At 35.8% G+C, this 12,610-nt stretch overlaps 1 protein-coding gene across 3 annotated transcripts in view; it reads right to left on the bottom strand.

Moving 5' to 3' along the window:
* LOC144452596 (uncharacterized) overlaps positions 1–12,610 on the bottom strand; it is a 30,908-nt gene that overhangs the window by 15,025 nt on the left and 3,273 nt on the right. For all 3 annotated transcript variants that reach the window (XM_078143719.1, XM_078143720.1, XM_078143718.1), the window contains exon 3: positions 1,107–1,181. In XM_078143719.1, the coding sequence (XP_077999845.1) occupies positions 1,107–1,181 (75 nt within the window). The remainder of the gene's footprint in view (positions 1–1,106; positions 1,182–12,610) is intronic.

Raw genomic sequence — 12,610 nt, 5'->3', positions numbered from 1 at the left:
ACAAGTGGTATTTTTAGGGGTGGTGACAAGTCCACGATATTCATTCTTGCAATTTTTCAAATAGGAAGTCATGATAAAATTGTTTTATAAATTAAAAATCCAAAATAAATACCAAATCCTCATCCATATGGCCACTTTAATTAAATGAGAACAGAAATGGCTTGAACCTTTGTCTAATTTCACATCTTGGTGAGTTTATGGAAGAATTTTGATTCAAGTTGCATAGTTTGCAGATAAACATGATATACCTTGGTATCATGGTCAAATCTATTTTCCATTTTATTTTTTACATTCCAAATTAATTTACATAAACACACTTGACATTCTGATAACAGCTATTCTACAAGTTCTCCATTCAATATCAATAAACGTTTGATTATTACCATAGCAACCATAGAAATGAAATTGTTTTACAAGTCCATGAACATGAAGTACATGTACAATGACTCAATTGAGTTCTACCTGTGCTGTTGTCATGGTGATAACAAGTATTTGTAAAATTTTGATTAAGAATTCCTGGGAGCACAAGACACTTGTTTGATAGTCTGGCATTTTTACAATGAGTAGAAATAACAGGAAATAACTTGACAATACATGTAAATATTTCAAGTACAAAGTTATATATACACAGATATTGACTTGCTTGGCAGTCAACCTATGTACTTGACTTTGATACTACACTCTACCTTTATAGTTGCCTCTGTTGTTGAATTATTCCGTCATTTTTTTTTCAGCCAACGGAAATACGAGTAACAAAAAGTTACATTTCTGCCGACATCTCACCAGCATCGTCAGTGGTGTTATTACGTGTACAAGGAATTATTGTTGCAAGACGTTGGCAAAAATATCGTTTTAGATGCTGAATAGAAATTGTAGCTATCATCCAAGAGTCCATGAACAGTCATTGTCTACACTATCAACAAACCTGGTGCATGGCCACCCATGAGATTGCAAACTGACAATTTCATGCAAACTGCCATTTTTTTAGAAACTATGAAACATAAATTGTCATTTTAAATACCTGTCGGCTCATTATTATTGAATTCACAATTGGTATTAGTTGTTTACTATTGTTGTTTACTATTGTTGTTTATTTTCTAACTTACTTGTCGGGTTGTAAATATCTGTCCTTTTGCACCAACAGCGCTCAGTAGAGCTAAAAAGTCAGGTTTTGGACGGACCTGTAACGGAAAAATACAAAGACAACATTATTAAAATTGTGTTTTTGTTACGGGAAATAAAACTGAATCAAATTCTGATAAAATATTATCCTTGGTTTAGTCACTGACATGTATGAAAACTGTTTGGGGTGGGGGGGGGAATTGAAAATAATCTGCTAGTGAACAACACAAAAAGACTATATATCTACTTTATATTAAAGTGGCCATATGGATGAGGATTGGGTATTTATTTTTGATTTTTAATTTATAAAAAAACTTTATCATGGCTTCCTACAAGAAAAAATCAATGTAAAACAACAGACAAAGTCTGTGTTTGCAACTCAATACACTGGAAAAAGCTAAAAGATGAGCAAAATGTTTGTTATTGTACGTACAGTAACAAATATTTCAGACATTTATTCAGGTTCTGCTACATGTATTTATTGAGTTACAAACACAGACTTGGTCAATGTTGTTTCACATTGATTTTTCAAGTAGGAAGCCATGATAAAAATTTTTATAAATTAAAAATCCAAAATAAATAGCCACTCCTCATCCATATGTATGGCCACTTTTTAAGAATGTACCCCCACAAAGATCAGATTGGCTTAATGACAAATCTTAATCCCTATAAAACATATTTCATTCTTTGTCAGATTTATAGATTAATAGGATTAATGTGATACACAAGAAATGGTGATAAAATTTAATCTGATAAATCTAATCTAGACATGGGACTAAAAATAAGAATGATTAAAATGTTGAGAAATCCCAGTGCATATAAGTCCTGACATGTTTGTAAATATATCATATTGTTCTGACTGTAGTACATGTACAGTAGAATGATTGTACTGTACAATAGATACATAACAGTAGAATGACTGTACAATTGATACACATTTGTATTCAAGCTAGGGAGTTAGGGAGTGTTGAGATAAGGATCTGAATATAGGTAGACTCCCTAGCATACACATGATTTACATCGCATAGACATTCTTACGTGTCACATTGTTTTCCTGGAAAACCTTCAATATTGGATAAATTTAAGATTCTGGTGGAAAAACTTGAAGTTAGGGTACTTCTACGTGTACTGGCCACTTTCAAAACTTTAGAAAGAGAACAGTTGTGTTAGTTTTTACAATACTAATTGATCATTTAAAAGTTAATTAGGAATCCGGTTTAATTGGCTTCTCAGGAAGACTTAATTAGTATAGTAGAGATAATTTGATGCTTAATTAAATACTGCCAAATTACCAACACTGTACAGTCAAGTTTGCAGTACATAATATGGTAATCAAGTTTACAGGACAGTAATAATAATAATAATAATAATAATTTATTGTTTAAAGACCACTACACAAACATGTCTCAGCAGTCTGAACATTACAAAAGAGCAACAACAATAAAAATCTAGCATAAGAACACAATGAATAGTTTAAAAGCGTCTCTAAAAACAAAATCTGATTTAAAAATTAGCAATCAATTTAAAAACATCAGCAATAGCATTGTCAGAAAATATACGTTTTAAGACTGTTCTTGAAAGGAGCAAATTTCTCAAGTAGTAGAAGCTCAAGCGGTAAACTATTCCCAAAGTTTAGGAGCAAACACACAAAATTGTCAAGTCTACAGGACAGTATTGTAGTGTACATTACAGCAGTCAAATTTACATTATTGCAATCATGGTTACAGTATGTATAGCAGTGATCAATTAAGTTTGCATGACAACAGTCTAGTTTGCATGACAACAGTGTAGTTTGCATGACAACAGTGTAGTTTGCATGACAACAGTCTAGTTTGCATGACAAGTAGTTAGGTTGCAATAAACACTTACAAGTTACACTGAAGTAAAGCACTTTCTCTATATGTGCTACACTCATTTATAGTATTTATATCAAGTGTAAAAGTGTACTGTTTAATTTGGTTTATTTACAAGCCTAGCATGTGGCCTTTCCAATGTGGTCAATTAGCAAATGAAACAGTATACTTTTACACTTGATATGGATGCTATAAATGATTCTTGTACATAACAGAAAACTCTTTACTTTGGTGGTATGGGTTGTACATGTAAATCATATGGAGTACCTGGAGGGTGACACAATATGCAATGACAAGAAAGTCCTGTCAACCCACACATCTTTGAATTATCACCATTTGGCACAATTGTTTTCTTTCTTATACAGCAATGGTACTGTAGCATATCAAATTGTCCAATGCGTTTAGTTGCCATAAATCTACAGGTACACCTACTTTAATGTTATACATGGTTTATTTTCTAACTTTGGATAATGGAAGTATAAATGGGTGTAATTGGTAATGTTTTATACAAACAATGCATTCACTGACTCACACCTCAATGTTCTACAAGGATGACTTTCATATATGTGTACGTGTACAGTGGTCAGTTGTAAAGTAGAAGGGGGAGGGAGGGAGGGAGGGAGGCAGGGAGAGAGAGAGAGAGAGAGAGAGAGAGAGAGAGAGAGAGAGAGAGAGAGAGAGAGAGAGAGAGAGAGAGAGAGAGAGAGAGAGAGAGAGAAGACAGATCGACAGACAGACAGACAGACAGACAGACAGACAAGCAGACAAACAGACACAGAAAGGAGACACCCAAAGACAGGGGTGGTATATATCTACACCAATATTGCATAGGGCTTTTTTTGTAATCTAAAAGCTATTATGGTGTAATTTGGTAAAACTTTATGTTTACACAGGTGTTAGCAGTATATATGTATGTCAGACAATGCCATACCATGGTACAGTACACTAATCTATATGGTGTATCAAACATCTATGTCAATATACTGTACAGTAACAGGTGTTAAAATATATCATTGTGAGTGTATGGTAGTAAGACATGACAATTGATATCGAACTGAAGTCATACAATGTATATCAATGTGAGTGCATGGCAGTAAGACATGACAATTGATATCGAACTGAAGTCATACAATGTAGTACAGAAGTCAACATGTTCTGTCATGGTACATGGTTTAAAATTCTGACCCCCCCCCCCCCCCCCCCCCCCCTCCTCCCCTCCCCCTCGATCCCTCCCCTCCTGGTTGTGCAGTAATTAAACTGACGCACTTCAACATTCCCCCTGTTGTACAGTAGCAGATACATGTTTTAAAATATCCCTGAACTTTCAAAGAAATCCTATAGTATTCTATAGGGCAATCCTACAGGACAGGCTACAGCATTACAATGACTCCTACAATGTAAGTGACTTGGTCTAAGAGTAGTTACATACTGCTCAGCCAGTTTGATCTACTCTGACATTGACAAACTTTAAAACATTCCCCTCGTCTGACAATGGAATGATCTAATACACTCTTACACAATTCTATCTGCAGCACACTGACAGAAATTAAAACGTTCCTCCAGTGAGTGACTTGGTTTTAACATGTATCCCTACTTCTACTCCAATATTGACAAAGTTTGAAACGTTCCCCTACATCTTACAATAAGATTTGGTCTAAGAGAATTCCCAGTTTGACTCACAAAGTTCAAAACGTTCCTCTAGTTTGTGACTTGGTTTTAACATGTATCCCTACTTCTACTCCAATATTGACAAAGTTTGAAACGTTCGCCTACATCTTACAATAAGAGATTTGGTCTAAGAGAATTCCCACTTTGACTCACAAAGTTTAAAACGTTCCTCTAGTTAGTGACTTGGTTTTAACATGTCCCCCTACTTCTATTCTGACACTGACAAGGTTAATATAGTCACCTAGACTTACAATAACAGATTTGGTTTTAACTGACTTCCCAGTTCAACTCCTAACAGTAACAAAGTTTAAAACATTCCCCCAGTCTGCTGACAATAACTGACTCAGTTCAACACATTCCCATAGCCTTACATACAGAATAATACCAACACTGTGTCTGAATACAGTCTCTACATTTAACACGCTATCATAATATCTTACCAACAGTGCCAGATTTCGTGATGACTTCTTGGCATACATTCTGCAGTACGACCTGTCTCGACACGTTCAGTGACATACAACAATAGCTTTCAGATAACAATTCATTACACAGGACATTGTGGTTCTGATTGTTTAGATAGATATACATATAACAGAGTGACATGATCACCTGACACACCTAAATAAATGGTATTTATGGTGTTATCGCTGACTTATTACTATCTATCATCATTTAGGTGTCTAAGTAGTTTTTTCAACAATTGCCAAGTCTTGTGATTAGTATATAGTTGTATTTATGTTGTCATGACAACAACGGGGAAGGTAACCCTTCTCAACTGTACAAGTATAAAGTTGAGGACAAGTATATTTGTTTGTTTGTACTGACTACTTTTTCTTGTTTGTTTGTCTGCACAGATAACTTTTTCTCGTTGTCTTCACTTTATTTTCTGCATTTTAACTTTAATTATCACCAGAGTTCACTTTACAGGTTAATTTGTGTCCAGACTTTGTTGGTCGGAAAAAACAAAATAACTTGTGGCGTAGTCACCTATGCATGATTCTAACAATGAAACTTTTCATCGAATCAGCATTTACCTTTGGGACAAATCAATGACTAAAGGCTGCAAGACAAAACATGTTGTGAGCAACAAAGTGTTTGACTGAACACATACATGTAATTACAACTGTGAGTCACCTTCATTTTTCTAAAAAACAAATTCACAAAAATTCCGAAATTTTTTTATCAAAGTTTTAAAATTACAGTAAAAAATTGTTCAAAAGTTGACCAGGTTTCCTTCTCTCTTACGTCTTAGACAAAGTATTTCAAACCTTGATAAATCACAGGTCATGGCACGACAATCGATTCCAACTTTGAGTCATGGCACGACAATCGATTCTATCTTTGAGTCAGAAATAACAAAGTTTTGTAGACATGTTGAGACATGGTAAAGTTTAGATATAGTGATGTCATTTCACCAAAGTATCAAACACTGGTGGGTACAGCCCACCAAATGTGGTCATCTCACTGAGCAACTTGTTGATAACTTGCCAGAGTCTCAAGTAGGTCCACGTCTCAACTAAAATAACACGGCCCTGATAGTTTTACTGTTCAAGTTTCATCATGTTAGCAACGCACTTTTTGGCTTCTACCCCAAAACAATTTCTGTATTTAAAGGGGAGTAAGCTCATAAGCCATTTGACTTACATGAAAATGATAATATTGATGTTGCATACCTTGGGTGGCACTGGAATTGTATTCTGGTATTTTTAGCACACTTGACAACATAATAGAAGTTTGTTCCATATTTTATTGTACATAGTATAAATTATGTCCTTAAAATGTTATTTCGAAATACCAGGTTTGAGTTCCGTCGATTGCAAGCGATGGTTTGAATACTTTTCAGTAATTTCAAATACAATAGGTCCAGTTGTATCTCTTATTCTACAATAAAACTATGCGAGGCGAATTCGGATAATGTTTTTTCGATATTTCCCAGGGCGTGAAATTAATCGTAGTCTTGCATTCACCAAATTCTTATTGTTGGCACAGGAATACTACACTAAAATACACCATCCCAGACTGCAAACAGGAAATTGACAGTACAGTGCCCTCGCTCAACTATCATCACCTCATAGTACCGTTTCTTAAGAGTTTTATTCCTTGGTATTCTGTAGAAGTGTTATTTGTAAATCAGGGATGTGTTTCGTATTGCTCAGACATCGAGGAAAGCAGCAGTGCTCTATCATAAACCTAGCCTATACCATATGTACCCCCAAGGTACACACAGACAGGAAGTAGAGCGCCACCATGGGAAATTTTGATAAGACAGCTGATAACCTGTTCTGGTTACTGCTGATTCTGAAATGATTTAAAGAGGTGAAAATTTAGGGACATGAAACTATTTTAATAACACATACATATTTCTCATGAGTCCTCTGTTTTCATTTTAGTAATAGGTGACAATTAACCTGATCAGCCTATAGCTATGAATTCTGGAGAGGGAGTAGCCCTCAGACTATGAACGAAAAAAGTCAATTTTGAGCACTTCAGTTTCCTGACATCAAAATTCAGGTGCTTAACACAGGAGAAAGTGTACAGGAATCATAAACATGTGTGATCTAGTCCGGATACCAACATGGTATAAAGTCATCTTTAACCAGAGAGAGAGAAAAAAGGTTCTTGAGATCCGATGAAGGATAACGTAAGACGTGAACTAAATAGAGATAATTTGTGGTGATATAATGTCTATTTGGTACTGTAGAATTCCAAACTCAAACAATATTTTTAAGACTTATTTTTATTTTGGTAATATTTTCAGATGCCTACATGATATCAAAGTATCTTATTTTACTGGCAACTATCATATTTATGTTGTAAACACAAAGTACTGAAATTGGAAAATTGAACATATCAGATTGGTTGGCTGCACTCACCAAAACTACAGCGCGGCATCTTTAAGTTTTACTCAGTTGGTGAGATTCCATGGTGTTATTGCACAGAGGACTTTATCGGTATTTTTCAATAGTTGTCCCCGTTGAACAATACAACAATAAACTCTGGATAAATGCCAATATCAAGAAATTGTAAACGACCTGTTAGAACATGCTAACAATACTAACAGTTACACTTCACACACAGCACTTTAAAGGAGCTGACCTTTGACCTTGCTTTGTCTATTCATAGCAGGGGAACAATATGGAGGTCGGAGGTCGTGCTGGGAGTCACTTTTGTAGCTGTAAATTGAAAACACAAAGATGTTCCTTGAACTAAGTCAGTTGACATTGATGGTGACAAGGTCATGGAGTGAAAAGTCATACAGTGTGAATTACACTGTATGATGATAAAGGAGTCTGAAAACAGACTGCCACACAATAAATGTTTTTATCTGTGTTCATATATCTATATACAGTGTTCTCCCTGTGGTACCAAAGTTGCTAAGAACTCTCTTGCAATTTCTAACCACCCATCGTGATCGATGTCAATCGCACTTGAAATTCATCTTCACTTTCTACAGAGAATGGTATCAAAACTAGCCCTTAGACTTGGCTATCTGTCTTCACAATGTCGTTCACACACAGTCTGTCACGCCAGGCACTATGTCAAGTAAGAGTCATAGACTCAACTAGTTCAGATCGAATGATTTCTATGATCTTCAGCAGATGTTTTATCACAAGTATAACTTCTTTCAAATGTAAATATTGTTCTTCTTTTGTATCTGGTTAGCACCTGAGTGAATAGCAGTATTTTCACCACCATTCCACAAAATTCAGGTGTGAAAAACAGTTGCCTGGCAACGCTTTAGAAAAAGTTAGTACGGATAAAAAGAATAATTGTATGTAATCCTTATGGTTTCACTGATAAGATAACACTAATGTGAGAACCTGGGATTGAAACCCTGGCCTTTAAGTCTCCACTGATAAGATGACACTAATGTGAGAACCTGGGATTGAAACCCTGGCCTTTAAGTCTCCACTGATAAGATAACACTAATGTGAGAACCTGGGATTGAAACCCTGGCCTTTAAGTCTCCACTGATAAGATAACACTAATGTGAGAACCTGGGATTAAAACCCTGGCTTTTAAGTCTCCACTGATAAGATAACACTAATGTGAGAACCTGGGATTGAAACCCTGGCTTTTAAGTCTCCACTGATAAGATAACACTAATGTGAGAACCTGGGATTGAAACCCTGGCCTTTAAGTCTACACTGATAAGATAACACTAATGTGAGAACCTGGGATTGAAACCCTGGCCTTTAAGTCTACACTGATAAGATAACACTAATGTGAGAACCTGGGATTGAAACCCTGGCCTTTAAGTCTCCACTGATAAGATAACACTAATGTGAGAACCTGGGATTGAAACCCTGGCCTTTAAGTCTCCACTGATAAGATAACACTAATGTGAGAACCTGGGATTGAAACCCTGGCCTTATAGTTTCCACTGATAAGATAACACTAATGTGAGAACCTGGGATTGAAACCCTGGCCTTTAAGTCTACACTGATAAGATAACACTAATGTGAGAACCTGGGATTGAAACCCTGGCCTTTAAGTCTCCACTGATAAGATAACACTAATGTGAGAACCTGGGATTGAAACCCTGGCCTTTAAGTCTCCACTGATAAGATAACACTAATGTGAGAACCTGGGATTGAAACCCTGGCCTTTAAGTCTCCACTGATAAGATAACACTAATGTGAGAACCTGGGATTGAAACCCTGGCCTTTAAGTCTACACTGATAAGATAACACTAATGTGAGAACCTGGGATTGAAACCCTGGCCTTTAAGTCTACACTGATAAGATAACACTAATGTGAGAACCTGGGATTGAAACCCTGGCCTTTAAGTCTCCACTGATAAGATAACACTAATGTGAGAACCTGGGATTGAAACCCTGGCCTTTAAGTCTACACTGATAAGATAACACTAATGTGAGAACCTGGGATTGAAACCCTGGCCTTTAAGTCTCCACTGATAAGATAACACTAATGTGAGAACCTGGGATTGAAACCCTGGCCTTTAAGTCTCCACTGATAAGATAACACTAATGTGAGAACCTGGGATTGAAACCCTGGCCTTTAAGTTTCCACTGATAAAATAACACTAATGTAAGAATCTGGGATTGAAACCCTGGTCTGTAAAGAGCTAATGTGTATTTGTAACTAGAATTCTCCTTACCACATAGTTCTCCTTACGACAAAATCATTGTTAACATGTCAACTATTGTCACCTGGCCATAGTGATTACTACATCAACATTACTTTAAAAAGTCTACCGCCGTACCACTCCGAGGCAACACAAATGTACACCATTCTTGTCAACAAAGACATTGGACACTTTCACCATTCCACATGCCAAGTGATACATGCTACATTTACTCCCGAAATAACTGTTCGCCAAGTTTTTTCTTTAAAACACCTTCATAGGTAAACAAACTTTAGCAATTTTTCTACCTTTTCTGTGAACGTAATTGTTGTTGGAGTTTTATTTTACATTTTTTTACTTTCATACAGTTGGAATTGTGTTGTCAATCTCTCCTGGTTCAACAGAGACAGTTGATTGCTTAGTATGGATTCCTCAAAATGTTTTGCGTATCAAAAGTTGCATCATCGGATAGTTTATGTTATATCTTAATACCAGGTATGAATTCAGTCATTTGTAAGTTCAAGTTATGTATGTTTCAGTACATAGAATACTACAAGTGACTATTAAAAAACGTAGTATAGAATCTCAGTCCAAAAATGTATAAAAAAAAATTTTGTATTTAAAAGATTTTTTATTGGAGTAAAAAAGAAGTTATACATAGTAGGTTTTTACAATATCTGGATAAAACACAAAATGATTTCTTTACAGAATTCAAACTTATTTTTCTATTCCCTACTTATTGCTGGGTCTTGGACAATGTGCTTTAGATAACTTCCCCATTTCTTTATGTGTGAGTTGAGCTTATGCCTCCTATTTGCAATATTATACTCAATTTTCTGTGTTGATTGTACATAATTCTTATATGCTCTAAAGTCCAATATCTCTGTCTTACATCAACAGATGTAGATAAAAATGTATAAACTTAGCTTTAATATGCCCCTTTAACTTGCAGAGTCTGAAACTACATCAGATTTCAAATCAATTCAAAATACAACTAAAACATGTGACAACCCTTTTTTTCCTTTTTTTTGGACAACCCTTAGATCATCTGTATTTTCTGGCTGAATGAAGAAAAATATTAGAGAATAACCTAATTATACCAGCGCCAGTAATATAAAAAAGAAATCGGGGACAGTAATGGTAATTTTGAACGTTTTGACTGATGTCGAAGACAGTAGAACGGATGCACGTTGTTGTGACACAGAAGCGCGTTGTCATGATGTAGAACGACCAGAGTATATATTCCATTTTTTTTGTGTTTGAAATTGCTTGTGCATGTTACAATATGTTATCTTGATTATATTATTGATTTGTCATGCTATCGTTGATAATATCTTGATTATGAATTAAATACATGTTATAACATGGACTGATAGAAATAATCAAACAACAGATGCCATTTGTTTGTATTCTTCAACTTTGTGTACACACACACACACACAGAGGAATTTTTTAATTTTCCATTTAGTTGGCCGATTCCCCATTGTTTGAAATGACTAATGAATTCAAATGCTTTGAGGTCAACTGACATATTAGAGTAAAAAATGAATCTGGTCAAAATTAAATCATTTTTATTTTATACTGAATTAGAATTGTGGACTAATATTCATGGATGAAACATTTCTCAAAAAAGTGTTAGATTTTGAAATTATATTTTTAGGACAGGGACCATGTATTTAAGAATACTATTACATGTATAGCTGTGTTACATTACAACAAGTAATGGGAGTACAATACAGGTCTTTATTTCTTGTGTACACAATGAATTAACTTTATTCAGCCTCAGATCAGGGATAAAAGAACATAATTGTATACACTTCAATTCTCAAAACAGGTAGAAGTATGTGTTGTGATACGGGTAGTTTTAGTTGTAAAGGTTCCCGAGTCATTTTACCAGGGTTCCCTACCAGTGTTTTTGTTAAGGGTGGTAAGTAGGTAAAATCTACCTGTGTTCCCCAGTCATTTTACTAGGGTTTCCAATCACTGTTTTTGTTAAGGGTGGTACGAAGGTAAAATCTACCTGAGTTCCCCTGTCATTTTACTAGGGTTCCCTCCAGTGTTTTTGTTAAGGGTGGTAAGTAGGTAAAATCTACCTGAGTTCCCCAGTCATTTTACTAGGGTTCCCTACCAGTGTTTTTGTTAAGGGTGGTAAGTAGGTAAAATCTACCTGAGTTCCCCTGTCATTTTACTAGGGTTCCCTACCAGTGTTTTTGTTAAGGGTGGTAAGTAGGTAAAATCTACCTGAGTTCCCCTGTCATTTTACTACGGTTCCCTACCAGTGTTTTTGTTAAGGGTGGTAAGTAGGTAAAATCTACCTGAGTTCCCCTGTCATTTTACTACGGTTCCCTACCAGTGTTTTTGTTAAGGGTGGTAAGCAGGTAAAATCTAACCGAGTTCCCCAGTCATTTTACTAGGGTTCCCTACCAGTGTTTTTGTTAAGGGTGGTAAGTAGGTAAAATCTACCTGAGTTCCCCTGTCATTTTACCAGGGTTCCCTACCAATGTTTTTGTTAAGGGTGGTAAGTAGGTAAAATCTACCTGAGTTCTCCAGTCATTTTACCAGGGTTCCCAACCAGTGTTTTTGTTAAGGGTGGTAAGCAGGTAAAATCTACCTGAGTTCCCCAGTCATTTTACTAGGGTTCCCTACCAGTGTTTTTGTTAAGGGTGGTAAGGAGGTAAAATCTACCTGAGTTCCCCTGTCATTTTACCAGGATTAATATACCTGAGTTACTCAGTCAATGTATCCACTTTAAACACTGTCTGGTAATTACATTGTCATAAACTACAGGCCTCTCTTATGGCACCATCCAAAAAGGTGCTCGCTTCATATTTCACTGCGTCAGCAAAAATATGTCCTTAGGCTTGCAAGAATGGGTACT

Source organism: Glandiceps talaboti, chromosome 23 (assembly GCF_964340395.1).
Source record: "Glandiceps talaboti chromosome 23, keGlaTala1.1, whole genome shotgun sequence".
In the NCBI taxonomy this organism is placed as follows: domain Eukaryota; kingdom Metazoa; phylum Hemichordata; class Enteropneusta; family Spengelidae; genus Glandiceps; species Glandiceps talaboti.
This window is presented reverse-complemented; position numbering and strand designations above follow the sequence as displayed.